This window comes from Salarias fasciatus, chromosome 10 (genome assembly GCF_902148845.1).
Source record: "Salarias fasciatus chromosome 10, fSalaFa1.1, whole genome shotgun sequence".
NCBI classification, from domain to species: Eukaryota; Metazoa; Chordata; class Actinopteri; order Blenniiformes; family Blenniidae; genus Salarias; species Salarias fasciatus.
The window spans coordinates 24,954,032-24,971,566 of NC_043754.1; the positions used below are offsets into that span (position 1 = coordinate 24,954,032).

A 17,535-nucleotide genomic window follows, 5' to 3' on the forward strand; every position below is an offset into this window, starting at 1 on the left:
CAGGATGTTTTTTAAAGGAGACGCAGCTCGCTGCTCCGGAGGACCGGTGACTGCACTCTAAAAAGAAATTTCTAGACTCAACAAAAAAAATCAACGCAACAGTTAGCATTAGTCTTTTTAAGTTATGGCAACCTCAGAAATTACATTGAATCAACAAACTATATTACTTTGAGTGAATTCATTTTTTGTCATCAGGCAAAGATCATTTTAAGTACTGCTTACTTAATAAATGCAAGATTTTTAAGTTGGTAACTCAAATGAATTGGTTGCCCACTTTTAAGTTGTTAAAATGGCCAGTTTCTGTTGATCCTTAATGTTGAGAGTATTTGAGAAGACGTTGCTGTCATGGGCACTGTGGACTGATTCTGCACAGACAATATCAGGCTATTAATAAGCCCAGAGGCAGATGGGAACTGTTCTGTTGAACTCTCTAAGATTTATAGCAGCAGCAGGAGCAGATTAAATGCTCAATACTTCTCATTCCAGGTTTGACACAAAAAGTAACTCAACTTTAGATTAACTGAACAACAAGAACACGACCAAACACAACTACCAATAACACTATTAACATCAGAACATCGAAATAAATCATGAATTCAATGTTTAAATCTTGAATATCTCATCCCAAACTCCCATGATGCATTGTGGCACTACCATCATCTTTGTTAAATTCTTCAAAGAGCCTGTTTCCTTTATGCTGTGACCAACTCTAACCATGCCGATGTGGTGTCCTTACCCTACTAAAAATGAATTTTAGTCACCATGAAATGTTGCTTGTATCAAGGTTTTTCATCCTGCTAACCCACTGTCCAACTTGTCCAGGCATGGTGTGTGGCGAGAGGGAACTTCAAATTGTGAAGTCAACGTTGACAAAATCAAATTATCAAGTCAAGTTTGTGAAGTTATAACAACTTGAATTTTGTTTTAAACCCATCAACAATGAATTTTGAGTTCAAACTGCAAGCAAAATTAAGTTGATGTAATTAAGAACATAACAACTTTTTCATAACTTGAAAAAAATAGGTTTGGAACTTAGAAAGTTTATCAAAATCAACTAATTACAAATTTTTACTTGGATCCATATATTAAATCAAGTGGTGTTAGAAGCTCCTCTGAGTTACTTTTCAGAGTGTGCAGTCAAGCCAGACGACACGTTGTTTAGTGGGGTGCACATATTCTCATCATTACGGTAAAAGCGAAACTGAAAGGATAACAAAATAAACATCCAGTGCTTACAAAATACATCCACGCTGTCTGCCCTGGCAGGGATCACAACTCACCTTATTGATCATTAATAGAAGACATATTAATACTGTTGCTAAAACACACAACTAAACTACGAAGTAAATTAAGGAAAGCTTTAATGCTGATTTTGACTCAATAAGTCAAAGAATCTAGCAGAAACTGACCTAAAACAAGACATTTTCCATGTAAATATTAATATAAACTATTGAAAACATTAACTCAAATACATTATCTCAAAGAAAGTGTATAGAATTGCATAAGAAATTAATTTGACTCCAAGTATGTTAAAATTCAAGTAACGTTTCCTTTAAAGGGGCTAATGGGCCATTTTCACAGCTCCACCACTTCCTGAAAATAGCTGTGCACATTCATTTCCTGTCTTGCATTATTGGCCAAAATGATTAATCCAGGTGTGTCTTGTTGCAGCAGTCTAAACAAGACACACCTGGATTAATCAGTTTGGCCAATAATGCAAGACAGGAAATGAATGTGCACAGCTATTTTCAGGAAGTAGTGAAGCTGTGAAAATACCCCATTCTGAAACCCTGAAGAGAAAACGCTCTGTTTCACTGAAAGTCTCGCCTCTTCCCCTGTGGGCTTTGACTGACAGCATACTTCAACCAATCAGCGCTTCAAAACAAATACCTGGTGAGCTTTAGCTCTTTAGCTCTAGCTTCTCTACACGCAAAGACACGCGAAAACATCTTTTCCTGTTAGAAACTCACCAAGCGCAGACCCTTCAGACTCTTGCTCTTGCTTGATTGTTGCTTTCAGACGATGGTCAAAGTTTATCTCCGTAACCGGAGATACAAAAAGCAGCAACGCTGATTGCCAACGGCCTGCGGGAGGGGGGCTCAGGGGAGCCATCTTCTCCGTGTGACGTCACAACCCAGTCTCACGGCAATTCGTGTAATGAGTCACGTAAATTAATCTATTGCATCGTGCCCGGGAGCACGATTTGCACAGTTTTTTCATGTCCCACGTCACTCTTTTTAAACTAATACATTTCAATGAGAGTCGCCTGGCCACGCCCCCCTCGCGATTAAACGAGGCTTAAACTATTGTTTCTTTTATCCAGACACTCAAATAATAGCCAGTTTTACTGTTTTATTGCCCTGTCCACGCTGAAGGTAACTTTAAAGATGTGTGCAGCCACACTGCTGAACAGGAACATGCTGGAAACATCGCGATAGTATCCATTCAAATATAAAAGGGGAGAAAAAAAATTATCCACTCTCTGTATGGTGGAAATACATATTGGCGATCTACGTGGTTCCATTCTCAGTTCAAATGTGTTCAAAAGTGAGCAAAGCGACATAACAAAGCGACTTTGACCGGGGAGGAACGGACATGCAGCGCAGGAAGTAGCTACGACTGCTCACCGGCTGCCGACAGCTCAGTTGCGGGCAGCCGGTTCAGCTGCTCCGCTGCTCCGCTCGTGGCGGCGGGCGGGCGGGCGACTGGGCTGTGCAGCGGCGCACCGGGCTCCCCGGTTGGGAGACTGGAGGACAAATTGTGTGATTCTGGTGACTGACAGGTTAGAAGTGGACAGTGTGCCCGGAGCTTAATGTTCGCAGTTCTGTGTGCACCAGCTAGCTTAGCTACAAGCACGCAGGCTCTGTTTGCTCACGTGACAGAACCGCAATGCATCATGGGAATCGTAGTGAAAAACAAGACGGGTGGTCCGATATGCACAATAACCCGCCGCGTGCCTCTCATATGCACATCTGTTCGGCAGGTTTATGCACCAGATCATCCGTGCTTCCACATCTGCCCGGGACGCTGCGCCAAAATCATCTTATAGACTGTCAGTGAACAAAACCCGCTCATCCAGAGAGCGAGACAGTCGGTATCGCGAGAACACAAGATCTCGCGGGAATAGCAACATTAGCAGTCACACAGTTGCTGGCAAATCACAGAAATAAATCCAGATCGATGTTTCTTCACACTCAATTCATAAGACACGCATTACCCTTTACCAGTAGCACATGTTCAGCTGTTCATACGGTTTATCGGCGTTCATAAGCTCATAAACGTAACCCTACGTTCAAACCCCATAAGGAACTACAAAATCGGTGACGTCATCACATAGACTTGCATCATTCCCGCCATTACAATTTGTAGTTCTATCTTCAAAATACCCCTTATCCCTAAGTAGAAGAGTAAAACATACAAAATAAGTACATTTAGGGGTTTAGAGTGATGAGGAACATGCTTCTTTGGATTATTTTTTCAAATGAAACTGACATACATAAGTGAAATTTAGTTTTTACCACATATCGTGATGCCCCCTGCTGGTGATAATATCAAGTCAAACCTGACAGGATAGTGGAGTTCAAGAGCTTTGTACAACAGTTGGTCCCATGATTCTAGCATTTTTCATTGTCAAAATAGAAGCTTTAAAGGAATACTCCGAAGATTTTGGACCCACGCCCAATCCCGATCATTTACAGAGTGAGATAAGCTCATAAATACCTTTTTGTGTCCGTTCGTCCAGTGGCTGGCTAACAGCTGTTAGCATCGTAGTTGCAGCCTGGAGTCCGGTCTGTGCTGCAGGGAGTCAGCTCACAATGACTCAAACTCCCAGGATGATCCAGGAACTCATCATAAAGGACTTTGCTGGTCCATGATGTTCACTAGATGAGACTAGAGGGTGGAGCTCAGGTAATCGGGCTCTTTTCAATTCTCTGAGTGAGTTTCTGTGGAACTGATTTGTCAATCTTATGTGTGTTTTTTCTGAAAGATGTCCGCAGTTGTCTGAATTCACATTTTTGAGCGTTTATGTATTTTCATTCAAACTTCATTTGTTTCTCCTGCAGTTCTAAATAATTAATTTAAGCTGAAATGGTGACATTTTAGTGACAGAAATGGAACATGTCCTGTGGGGGGATGTAACCAGGGTACAAGGCAGGGAGGTCCCTCTGTCAAAGCAGTAAAATAATGATAGCAGTAAAACAACAGACGAGTCTGTCTGCCTGAAAAAAAAAAAACTAAAACTAAAACCCTTCAATGAATCTGGGCAGAGTTGCACAGATCTGTCCGTTATACTGTAAAAGGAAAATAAAGAATTGTTTCCGCCCGGTCTCGAACCGGGGACCTTTCGCGTGTTAGGCGAACGTGATAACCACTACACTACGGAAACTGCCATACGTCATTACACAGCGGATAAGAGTGACGTCACTTTAAGAGCCGCTTACTCTTCGTGTGCGTTAGCTGGGAAGCAAATAGCACAGTTGGCTGTCGAGGGCCGCCCGTTATCCACGCTCGACGGAGCGTTTCCGTAGTGTAGTGGTTATCACGTTCGCCTCACACGCGAAAGGTCCCCGGTTCGAAACCGGGCGGAAACATGCTTATTGTTCTTGTTCCTTAAATGTTATCTGATGTTTCCCTTAAATTCGTATAGATTAATCATAGGTCACATTCCAAAAAGGGCCTCTTATTCAGTGTCTTTGTTCAGAGAATTCATTTTCAATGAACAAACAACAAAGTCAACATTTTCTGCACCTCGATGGCATTTTTTCATGGAGCAGATACAGAGTGCAGTTATAGCTACACTTTAAAGAAAGACAGTGAAAGGAGTTCCAGTGTTTCCATGGACCTGTTCTCTGTGCACAGCTGTGGTTATATTACAAACTCACAGCACCCTCTAGTGGTCTAACATGTAAACTGCAGCCTGTGTGAACTCGTGGTTTGGCTGATGAAGCTCAGATCTGTCCATGACACTGTGGATCAGTTTTATCTGGAAAATGTTTCTCCAGCTTTACTGCTTCTCTCCTAATTCACTTTAATCTGCCGTAGATTAAATGCACATGTGGCTCAGTTAGTAGAATGGTCCTTCCACATTTGGAAACTTGTTCGTTCGATTCTCCACACACTGAAGTGTCCTTGACCAAATAGCTGACCCCCTAACTGCTCCCAGTGGATGTATAGAGTGCCTTGCATATGGTTGGGTGAACATGAACTGCAGTGTGAAGCACTTTAGTCTGTGTAAAAGTGAGTAAATAACTGTTGCCCAGTTAAATGTTTGCAGACTTGAACGTATTCATCAAAAACAGGTTTATTGCCAAATGCAGTTTTTACAACACTGGGAATCTGTTGTGGTGGTTGGTGCAACAATAAATACAGCACAACAATAAATCGCAGAAAAGGAAAAAATGTATTAAGAAGAATAAAAATCTGAGGGAAACATAATCTTAAACATTAAAGTCTAAAAAAAACTGTGAAAAGATCATTTTTATCAGTCTGGGCTCAATGGACAGGAATTCAAATTGTTGGCACTTTAATTACAAAAATAACAACAATCAACAAGCAAGGATCAAGCATCAGTTGATGACTTTTTTATCTGTAGATCTTTCTCTGGGTTTAAGTTGATAAGCTTCAGAAAAGTACAAAAAACAGTTTCATCTGCATATAAAGTGCCATCACAATGCCAGAGGATCTCATACAAAGCCTTGTGGGACACCAGAATATAAACAAGAATGGAGGAATAGAGACAGAACAAGGATTAATTAAAAAAAAAAAAAAAAAAAACCCTCAATGTTGTCATTTTCAGGTTTACTATGATTTACAAACAAATGACTCGTCACCCTCGTCCTCTCGTGGCCAGAGAGCCCGGAGCAAATCAGTTTGGCTTCACCGTGACAAACGTGGATGATAGAGTCAGAAAAAAGAGCAGAAATCACAGCGTGCTGTCCTCCTCTTCCTCCTCTTCCTCCTCTTCCACCGACTGGCTGTGCTTTGGGTTCCTCTCCCATCGGGGATTCAACCTCCAAACTCCTGCACAGCACAGCACAAGTGAGTGGTCAGTTCAAAAATAAGAGAAGTGGAACCGCTGGAACCTGGTTCTCCCAGCGGCTGCTGAAGAAACAGCAGGAAGTCGGTCTCCTCAGCAGCTGTCAGCTTTATTCATGTAGAAATAGATCTATCTTTGAACAACTGCTCATGTGATTTTGGACGAGTTTCAGGCATAAATCATATTACTAGTGCAGTATTAGGCCAATTTGAAATTGGTTTCAGTCCTGGTTTAAATACATATTTTGGATGTGGTCAGAACTATTTAATGTCTGGTTTTGATCGAGGTGGAGACTTGATATTAGACTTAATTTGATGAGTTTTAGACCTGGTTCAGGTTGTTTCTACGCTGGTTTTGGACCCTACTGTCAAGCTTGTTTCAGACCTGGTTTAAGAGGGACGTGGTTTATTTCTAATGACTTTTAGAGGAAGTTGTGGAGATTTTCTAAGGTGGTTTTGGACTCGTTCCAGATGTTGTATCAGCCTTGGATTCAGATCTGGTCTGAGAGACTTCACAACAAAGCACCGAGAGACAGACTGGATGAAAGAGGAGGGAAATGTCCACATCTGGATGGACACGGGGGGAAGCCTGAAGTCTGAGTGTTACTGACTGTATGCAGCAGTGAGCAGCACCGCAGGGACGAAGACGATGAAGGACAGTCTGACTGTGTTACCAACGAACATCTGGAGAGTGTTTTCATTCTGCTGCTTCTGGATGGACGACTACAAACAAACAAACAAACAAACACTTAAGATCCAACACACTGAGATGACCAGATGCAACTGAACCAAAAAACCAAAGAATGAGTTACCAGGACCGGCGCGACCGCGGGCTCTGTGGCTGAACTGTCTGGCTGCCCGGTGACGGCTCCTGATAAACCACGGGAAAGATTAGTTCAGTGTGGAGTGTGTGAGGAAGGAGCTGACTGCTGGTAAATTGAGCGCAGTGTGTTCACCTGACTGCTCCTGAGCTGCCGTGGTCTGTGGTGCGTTCAGGGAACGCTGGTCCTTCCCGTCTGAGAGCTGTGGAGTCTCGGAGGCCGAGGGGCTGGGCCGGGCTGCAGGACCAGAAGAAACAACCAGTCAGAGTGGAAACAATGGGACCCGGCGCCGAGTGGGCGGAGTGGACGTACGAAGGACGATGATGAGGTGGACGGACGACGTCTCGTCGTTGAAGAGTCCCGGAAGCTGAACTCTGCAGTGATAGAAACCTGAGTCCGACTGCCGCAGGTCCGAAATGGACAGAGAGGAGGAAGAGGACACCGAGAACCTGGAGGGCAAAAACACAGCCCGTCTGTTCAGACGGTGTCAGATCTCATCTCATCTAATCCGGTTTGTGCTGGTCTGGTTCAATCCGAAGTGATTTAATCCAAACCGGTCAGGTGTGGTGGTTCTGCTCTGATTCCTCTCTAATCTGTTGACCTGATCTGACGTGAAGCGGTCCAGTCTGACTCAGTCTGGTGGGTTCTGATCTGGCCTGTGGAGGTGTACCTGTGTGACTTCCGGTACGTGACTCTGCTTCCGGCGCTGTACATGACGGTGTTGTGGCAGCCGAACAGCGAGGGCTCCCCCGTCCCCCAGCACACCTCCACCCCCGGCTGCTCCACCGCCTCCGAGCGACACGGCAGCGTCGCCGCCTGCCCGGCCACCCCCACCACCGTCTCCGTGGAGACGGCCGCTGAGACAAACACAATCACAAAGCACGGTGAACATCTCAGAGAACCGGCCTGGTTCCACAGGTCAGCGGTGTGGAACCTGCAGTTCCTCTAACATCCACCAGGTGCTGCTGCTGCGTCACTATGTGCTGCAGAGGCTGATGAGGGACACGTGGGGTCCAGAAACACACCTGAAAGCAACCTTTACAACCAGAAGACCTTTAAAGTCATTACCTGAATTATTCCAAACGTGACATTGACCTATTTCAGCTGCTAACATCTGAATGATAGTCCCTAGATTTACTTTCTTGCTCACCGTTGTGCCATGTCTCCCAAATGTGTGTGACGAAAGTGGGAGTGTGTGTTTATATGTGTATGCATTTGTGTGTGTGTGTGTGTGTGTGTGTGTGCGCGCGCGTGCGCGCGTGCAGTTTTGGTGCGGCTATGTTTTCATTTCATTATATTTTGATTTTTGTTTTAACATTGTAAGGCACTTTGTGTTGTTTTTGTGATATGGCAAAATTGATTTGATTCTTAGTTACAAAAAACTGTGTGAAAATTCAATGCACCCAACTCTTTCCTTAAAGGGGCTGTATCATGCAAAATTCACTTTTTGTATGTTTTAACCTTGTTGTATGGCTATGTACTCACCAAAAACACCCCCAAAGCATTTTTTTCCTTCGTGCCTGCGTGTTTGAGCTTTCCCCCTTGTTGTGCTGCTCAGAGAGGCAGCCCCTCCCGCACCCGTGAAAACGCTCTGTTTTCCGACATTCACGTCACACGGTGAAGATGGCTCCCCTGAGCCCCCCTCCCGCAGGCCCTCGGCAATCAGCGTTGCTGCTTTTTTCTAACTCTGATTACGGAGATAAACTTTAACCATCGTCTGAAAGCAACAGTCAAGCAAGAGCAAGAGTCTGAAGGGTCTGCGCTTGGTGAGTTCCTAACAGGAAAAGGCGTTTTCGCGTGTATTTCCGTGTAGAGAAGCTAGAGCTAAAGAGCTAAAGCTAACCCTTAGAGACGCTAACGAAGCGCTGATTGGCTGAAGTAGCTGTCAGTCAAAGTCCACAGGGGGAGAGGCGGGATTTTCAGTGAAACGTAGCGTTTTCTCTTCCGGGTTTCAGAATTAGCCCCAGAAAATCTTTTATTTCACACAAAATGACTTTTCCTTTGCGCCAAAAATAAACTATTACCATGTTAATGCCATTTCTAGGGTTTGGACGAGCTAAAAAAGCATGATACAGCCCCTTTAAAGTCCATGCACAAGTCATGCTACTCAATAAAGTCAAAAAGATGCTGCATTTAAAATATGACTTGCAAATATTAGCTTTAACAGACCAGTCAAAGATGAGTTGATAGTCCAACAATGCAGTAAAACTGCTAAAAAGTAACTTCGGGACAAAGGAACACTTCTGTCTGTCTCTAAAATCCAGATTGTTCCCTCCGTGAGGCTACCTGCAAGGTTAAATATCAAAGCTGTGAGAAAAACAGAGCTACTCAACTCACTAGGAACGCTGACTGCAAGAGAATGAATTCATAGTATTTCCTTTATAAATGTCATGTACGAAAGAAGAATGAAAGTATTTTCTCATTATTAATCCTACAGTGCCTACTTATTACATTTTACATTCGACTGAAGCACGAAAAAGCTGGTGAGCTGACTAACAATGCTGCTGGGCAATGAACACAAACTGCTGTGAAAACAAGAGCGCCAATTTCAGGATGAAAAATATCCAGTTGTTCCTTTTGGAATGCTTGTTATTAGCCTACAAGTTCTTAGCATTAGAATCTTAGTTACTAGCTGAACCTGACAGCTCGATTGCTTAGTGAGAAATGAAAAATGCTCATGAGTTTGATGCTTGTTGCCACGGTTTGAAAAATTGGACATTGCTAATTTTTACTTCTTAATTGTTCATGAAGGATTCCTATCTTCCAATCTGCTTACACTGCTAATTACCTGCTTAAGAAAGCTGACAGCATGGCTAAAGATTTAAGGCATTACGCTAGTTTTAAAATCCAGAGTGTTTCTTTTAGAAAGCCTGGTGTTGATTTTGGTTTCTGCGCGTCACTAAGCTAACAATGCACGCCTTTAGCTTCAGGCCTGTAGCCTCAGCTTCAGACCGCTGAAACGGTTAGCAGGAAAACATGGCCTTTAATTTTTATTATTGAGAAGCAAGTTCTTGATTGTTAACTTCTAAATGTGAGCGTAAGAATGTAAGTTGTCCAAATAAAAGTGCAATAATGCTGTTGATGGGTTACGATTTTATGTTTCTATGCTAAAATCCTAGCTTTAAAAATAAAGATGATTTTCTTTTTTTTTTTAATCATTATTAATTGTTGTCTTAAACTGTCAAGTCTTCAGCTTCAGACGTCTTAGTCTATCGATGTTTACTATAAATTTTGGAAGCTGCTTCTCAGTTACACTAAAATGCTAATGTTAGCCTAAGAACTTTTTTTTTTTTTCTTTTAAATTTGATAGCTGTGAGTTAATGCTTAAGACTTTCAGGCTTTAACCTGAGTTGGCTACTTGTAAATTAAAAAAAAAAAAAAGTTTTTTAACAAATAATTAGTGAGTCACTAATTGCATTAATAAGCTCCGCCCCTTTAAATCAGGTGAAAATGATGAGGGAAACAGAGAAAATCTGTTCACACAGTCACTGCAGGAGCTCATCTCCCCCTCGCCTCACGTGCATCCTGATAAACGGTGTTTATACACGGTAATCCATCTCAACACGTCTCATTTCTTGAATTCAGTCCATATGTGGCGAACAATGAAAGCCTCCCCGCTGGTCGACTGTTCCAGGCCATGAAAAGCTTCTTGGTTTCTCTCATCTGCCTTTGCAGGAGGAAGCAGAGTGTGTGTGTGTGTGTGTGTGTGTGTGTGTGTGTGAGCTGTCAGACCCACCTGAGAGGACGCAGACGCAGGTGAAGGCGTGAAGCAGCAGCGGCAGCAGCATGTCGTCCAGTCTGCCGGCCGGCCAGGAAACCGGCCAGACGTCGACTCACTGCTCTGACTTCCCCTTTCTGATATTTTTAGAGTCAGACTGCTGCTGCTCAGCAGGCCTGGAAAGCAGAAGATCCAGCAACACACAGGAAAACAAACGCGGTGAGCCGTCGACACCCCGGAGCCCCAAACGCAGCACGAAACAAACTGAAACCACAAATATTCAGTCAGAAGCTACAAGAATCAGGTCCGGCTGTAATAAATCTGCCCCTGTCGCCATCAGACAGTGGGAACGTGGTCTGGAGAAGGCTTGACGGTGGCTTTCTAAAGTCTGGACTGGCTTTTCCTAAACTTCTCTGTGATGGTTTTACAAAGTCTTTACAAAACATATCACCCGCATTGCACAGACAGTGGGATTCCAGATGTTTCCAAAAATGATCCCAGACAATGGGCTTTGTGAGGGGTCAAGACGTTGTTTTTGAGAAGTGTTCACAGATAAAGGTTTTCAGATATGCTAACAGATAGTGGTTTTCAGAAGTCTTCACTGTCTTTGTACGCAAGGCTTTTAAGAATTGCTCACATGCAGTGGTTCTTGTTCTCACAAAGGTTGTTTTTTTATACAGTATAGTATATACAGTTGTCAATACATAATGTGTATTAGGTGTACACGGACAATGGATTAAAAAGCGGTTCCCGATTGCTCTCAGAAGTGTTCACAGACTGTGGTAATCAGACAATGGTTGTCTTCAACGAAAAGGTTTACTATTTTAATTAAAAGTGTTTAGTTCATACATTTTTTGTTTTTGCAAAGTGGGTCTGCAAAGGGTCTACAGACAACAATGTAACAGCTGGACACAGGCAATGGATTTCCATTTCCAGATGTTTCCAAAACGCTCACAGACAAATCATGGTTTTATAAAAATGTTCTCCGACAATGGTTTTTGTAGTATTCATAAGGTTTTCAGAAACGATCAAAGGCAGTAGTTTTAAGATGTTTTCACAGAAACTGTTTTCAGAATAGTTTACAAACCACATGGTTTTCAACTTTTTTCACAGATGATGGTTTTATAAAATTGTTCACAGACAATGGTTTACAGATGCGTCACGCAGTGACAGATGCGTTCATTGTTCCACAGACGATGGTTTTCATAAGTGTTTACATATTACAGTCCTCAGAGACAACGCTGATGTGTGTACAAACGGTGGTGCTTCAAAGTGTTCACAGACAGTGATTTTCAGAAGTGTTCAGAGACAGCAGCAGTAGAAGTTTTGTTCACAGGCAATGGTTTGTTTTATTTTGAAAAGGATGAGTGTGTTTGTAACCGGTGGTCATCTTGGGTTTCAAACCTGCATTTCCACTCGATGTTCACAGAAGGAAACCATGGAGCTCAGTCACAGGGTGGATGGTTCGATTTCCCCTGCTGCCCTGCTCATCAGATCAACTCTCCTCTCTGATAAAGTAAAAACATTCAGAGGTGAAAGGTCAGTTATTTCTGGCCTCTCGTCTCTCCGACAAGATTTTATCCAACATTCCACTTTAATCACATTCCTGCTCCTGGAAATATAAACACTTCATGTATTTATATATTTGTACAACATATTAGATTGTAACATCATCATCATCAGGAGCAGGAGAAGCTCCCATGGTGCATCAGTCTGTAGTCTTTCCCTCAAAAGCAGCAGGGAGTGTGAGTTCTGTGTGATTCAGAGGGAAAGGAGCCTCGCTCCTCTTTAATGAGTGTTTTCACTGCTGCGGGTGTGTGGATCAGAGCTTCGCTACCATCAATAAATCTCCCCGTCCTGAACAGCCCGGGCGTCATCTGCTCTAATCGCCATCCAAACGTCAGCGTTGACCTTCGATTTTGATTTCATCCCTCAGTAAGTTAGAGTAATGAAACATGAAGAGCTGCTCCCCACAGGAGCAGCAAACCTGAAGCGTCGGCACTTTTACAAATGAATGACGCTCATCAAAGCAGTGTAAATGAATACATCATCCAATATCCCCTCCCTCCTTCTCATCCCCTCATCCCAGCCTCCTCCTCTTTGAGTCCCAGCCTCTCCAGCTCACATTAGCATCCTGATAAATGGCTCTGAAGCATCACTAATGCTAACGACATGAGCCCTCTGTTTGGTGTCATTAGCATACACCTGCTTGTTAGCTTTGAGTGTTTCTGTCAGGATGAAGCTCCAGCAGCTGAACAAACACCACAGATATCGTGCACAGAAAATGTTAAGTACGACAATAACTCATCTTTTGAGACAACTATCCAAAAATAATTTGTTTCATGAAGTTTTTAACATTCAGAATTCATTTCAGTAACTGGTGGAAACTCATATTAAACCTAGATTGTAGCTTTAAAAGGTTAAACAGATAGATTACAGTCTGAATGAGCTCCGGTCTGACCCTTTGCTGCAGGATGAGCGCCCCCTGCTGGTTGCTTCCTCCTGTGAGTCGGTCTCACAAATAAAAACATGGCCGCCAGGGAGACACCTGATATAACCCTCATGCAGGTCGTCACGGCAACGGCCAATGAAATGACATCAGCTGGCGGCGAGCTGAAGGTCGACCTCGCTTCTATCCAACTGCGTCACGCTAACGAGACTCTGACCTCCATCCGTCTATCCAGCGCCACCTCTCCCCCCGCCCCCCACCCCCCGGCCCCCATCCACACCCGCAGACCGTGTGTTGTTGTTGTTGTTGTCGTTGTGGACGTGTCAGAAAGCTACAAGATGTTCACAGCCACTAATGAGCAGCTTAGTATTCAGTCAGCTTTAACCTGTTTGGTTAGATAACACACACACACACACACACAGATGTGGCAGGGGTGACATCCTGGAGCTCCTCACTAATAGATGCATCGATTGCGGGCGTAACGGTGTGTCTGCGCTCAGTAATTGATTATGTAACCTTCACAAAAATGATGATGATGATGATGATGATGATGATGAGGAGGAAGTCACTGCCTCCACTCAGCAGCTGAAGTCGTGTCACTACTGTCCTGATGCTGTAAATCCATCTTGTTCTTTCCTCCTTTGCTCCACCTGGTTGATGAAGAGTCTCGCAGCCACTGAATCGTTTTACTGGGAAACAGAAACAGCACAGCGGCATCATGGGACTGGGATAAGTTTCAGAGAAACTCAGATAAAGAACTCTCCGTTTAAAATGTACCCACAAACGCCTCAAACACGTAGGTAGATGCTGCATTTATAAATATTCCTGAACTGCGTGCCATGCAGCAGTACAGCATGTTATCTAACCGATGGTCGGACCCACGGACTCTCTGTATCGCTTGATGCTCCGGCTGACTGATGCTCCCTAAAAACTCCACAGGCACTATTAGGAACTATTGTTTACAGCTGTTGGATAAAAACCTCACTTATACCAGTCACCGGTACAAATCCATTTACATTCAGTGTTACGGGGTGACAGTTGAAACGCTTCTCGTGTACTGACAGACGTTAAACTCACTGAACTCTTCGATTTAACAGTTTCAGAAACGCCTCTCACTGTTCGGTCGAGGCAACACCTTCCTAAGGTTTTTCTAAAAACCTCATTGTTATTATGCTTCGATTCCAGACGGGGTTTTGTTGAACTTTGAATGTCCACTTACACTGACAGCGGTGCTTGGAGCCACTGAAAAGGCCACCTTTTGGAAAACAGCTCCTGGGTTGGAACTTTTAGAAAATACTCGGACTCCGCTTCCATGTAAATGGGTGAAAACGAGACTTTCTGGAAACGCTCGCTGCCCGTGTTTCTGTTGACAGCAGAAATGCTGCTACTGCACATGCACACCAATCATAGTTTTTCTGCTCATGCACGAGTATGCCACGATTTACAGATGTTCTACAAATGCCTCACATGTATGCTCCTTTTTCCAGATGTTTTCTCAGTGCCTCGGAAGCACGAGGAGATGCTTCATCACGTTATCTGAATGTCTCACGTAGAAGACATGCTATGACTTATTGATGTTCCCAAAACACCACAGATTTGGAGATTTACGTGAAGACTTCTGATGCATTAACCAGGAATGTGTAATCAGGAGCAAGCGAGGCTGAAGCAGGCTTTCTGTGACTGCAGCCTGCAGCGGAGACAAAGAGCTCCGGTAAGCTTGAGTGCTGTGCTTTGAAGTGGCCGTTTGTGCGCTCGCCTCTCCGAGTGTTTACGAGTCAGAACAGCAGATCAAATCCCTGAAACCTTTTAGGAGCGGAGGCGAGTGCAGACGGTGGATTAAAGAGCGGCTGCCCTGCGTCTCGGCTCAGTTTTTAAAGGGCTGCAGTGGAACCGATTAAATGACGGCGACGGACCTGTATGTGTTCAGGTGTCGTCTGCAGAGAAACTCAGACAGTGGCTTTCACCCGTACAGTCCGGCTGGTCCGTCACCAGGCCCAGCACGGCCGGGCAGCAGGGCCCATCGCAGGTGCAAACAGAAGCAGGTGGATGACGGCCGCTTGTGACAGTGCAAGTTATGACAAGTGCAATGTGGAGAGGCACAAAACAGAGCCAGAAGCGGAAGAAAACTTGGAAACAGTTTCCCGCTACTGAAGAACATCTTCCAAAATTTCTCAGTTATCGATGTTGTTTGAGGCCAGTAAGCTGTAAAAGTTGTTTCTGTAATGAAAATAACATCCTCTACCATCTTGCACTGAATAGAATCTGTACGCTAGGCTGGTTTTAACTGCTGCTGAGGCATGCTTCAACTTGATTTTGTTGAACTTTTGATTATATTGCTGTTTTAGAGTCTGTTTTAATTCATTCTACGCTGATGTTTGAGTGCATGTGGCTTGATTTTAAACATGTTTTCTTTGAGAAGTAGTGTAAAAAAAGGAGAAGTCAAGGTTGGAGCAGATTCGCGTTGAGACACGGACCCTGTCCTGCTATGCCCTGTCTTTTTGATAAAGAAGCTTTCATTTCCTCATTCCAGGGAAAGTTGAACATGACATGGGCAAAGTTTTACTTTTTATTTAGTTTTTGCTCATAAAAAAACTCCTCCTCATCAGATTTAGCCGGTTATCGTGAAGAAGCGGTGACTTCTTATCACACAAAAATGAGCAGAACTTTGCTCTTATGAATTTATGCTCATGGGAGTGTGCTTTCTCAGATGCTGACTCCCCTTCAGGCATTTTCTTCCCTTTGAAGCAGACTGTAAGAGTACTTCGGTTATTGACTTACAGACACTTTGACGGCCCGTCTGTCCTCCGACTGGAAGGACGACGTTCAGTCTGCAGGCTTCACCTAATCTGATTATGTCCGCTGAGACTCTCGGACTTCACTTATGTAACACAGAAACCATTTTAATCAGCTGGACATATTTCCCTGTCAGCTGGAGCAGATTCACGTCTGTGCTCAGAACCAACAGGTTAAAGAAAACAGGGAGTCTTATTTAGGAAACCAGGAGATTCACAAAGTTACCAGCAAGAGTCACTGGGAGCTTCTGGCAGCCACAGCAGTTGTTGAGGGACACCGACGGATGAGAAGATCCAACGACATCCCCCCAGGAGTCGCCGAGTCTCCAGGAAGAAACACAAGTCACCAAGAAAAGACAAACGACCACGAGCCTACAAGAAGTCCCACCAGGAGTCACGAGACATCAGGTCCTCCGGTCGCTCTCCAAAAGACAAAATGTTTGCACTTCCTCAGCTCTGGTCCAGACTTGTTTTGTTTCAGGGTTCACCTGAGACGGCCTTACTGGACGCTCTGATGGCATCAACAGGCTGAAGGCTTTGGACTGACCACGGTTTGATGTCAACACATAAATCGTGAGTCTGACTCCTTGACAACAATAAAAAGATTCATTTGATCCATCCAAACATTTTCATGGTTTTACAGGGCTCACCTTCACCACGTGCAGCCTTCTCTGCTTCTCTTCTTTCACCTTGATACAAAGAGCTCGAATTTGAGCAATAAGTCTGTCATTGCTTCAATGTCCTCTATTGTTTTGTTACTTTTTTGTGCTGCATACAAATTGTGACACAGGAGTCTGGCCTTGGAAAAACTCAACTGTAATAGAAAGCAACCAAAACAGTGCAAATAGGGACACAGTAAAAACCAGTGAAACACACAAGTGGCAAACATCACCTGGAGTAGAGTTGGGTGATTCAGTCCTCAATCATGTCGTCTGATTGCTTCTGCGATCACCAATACCCAACCTGTGTCTGCTATGTCACCATGGTAGATTCCAGTCTGACGCCTTAAAGTCAGTGATCACAGGTTAAAAATAAATATTCATTATGCCATCTTTCTCTTACAAGCAGTAAGCAGAAAAAAAAACTGTTGCTGCTCTTTACTTTGATGGCTAATGTACAGTCAGATCGTCAGTCACCATAACCCCAAGTCAGAGCCACCAAGAGTCTCAAGAATCAACAAAAGTCAACAAGTTACCAAATCCACCAAGTTCTCAAACAGCCAACAAGAATGACCAAGAACCAAGGAGCCTCCAAGACTTACTGAGAGTAAAAAAAAAAAAAAAAAAAAAAGTCACCAAGAGACAATCGATTAGCAATCAGAGAATCAACGGGGGACATCAGTAGGAACTCATCACGAGCCACCGAGCGCCTCAGACCTCCATCAGAACCGCCAGGAATCAAAGACCCATCAAGAGTTATCAAGGACAACAAAAACCCAGGAGCTTTCTGGAGCCACCAGGAGTCTGAGAATTAAAGAGACATGAGCAGCAACACAGGATCAACAGCTGTCAAACGGCAGGATGCTTGTTGGTGTTTTGGGCTCTTTTCAGTTGGTTCGATCCTTGGTCCTGGGGGCTGGGGGTTTGGTCCTGGGGGCTGGGTCCAGGGTTCTGGGGGCTGGGGGTTTGGTCCTGGGGGTTAAGGGTTTGGTCCTGGGGGCTGGGGATTTGGTCCTGGGGGCTGGGTCCAGGGTTCTGGGGGCTGGGGGTTTGGTCCTGG

The 17,535-nt window shown here is 44.0% G+C and overlaps 1 protein-coding gene and 2 non-coding genes across 3 annotated transcripts; 1 reads left to right on the forward strand and 2 right to left on the reverse strand.

Annotated features, from left to right (window-relative positions):
- Positions 1 to 4,314: 4,314 nt before the first annotated feature.
- Positions 4,315 to 4,387, reverse strand: trnav-aac (transfer RNA valine (anticodon AAC)). Its single transcript has one exon. It is a non-coding gene; the product is annotated as a tRNA-Val (tRNA).
- Positions 4,388 to 4,519: 132 nt separating this feature from the next.
- Positions 4,520 to 4,592, forward strand: trnav-cac (transfer RNA valine (anticodon CAC)). Its single transcript has one exon. It is a non-coding gene; the product is annotated as a tRNA-Val (tRNA).
- A 764-nt stretch (positions 4,593 to 5,356) lies between these two features.
- LOC115395007 (hepatitis A virus cellular receptor 1-like) lies at positions 5,357 to 10,645 on the reverse strand. The gene is made up of 7 exons (XM_030100345.1): positions 10,594 to 10,645; positions 7,528 to 7,714; positions 7,170 to 7,306; positions 6,993 to 7,094; positions 6,849 to 6,907; positions 6,648 to 6,759; positions 5,357 to 6,021 (listed from the first exon to the last, which is right to left on the reverse strand). The coding sequence occupies exons 1-7, from the start codon at positions 10,643 to 10,645 to the stop codon at positions 5,924 to 5,926; spliced, it is 747 nt and encodes a 248-aa protein (XP_029956205.1). The 3' UTR covers positions 5,357 to 5,923.
- Between the last annotated feature and the right edge of the window lie 6,890 nt (positions 10,646 to 17,535).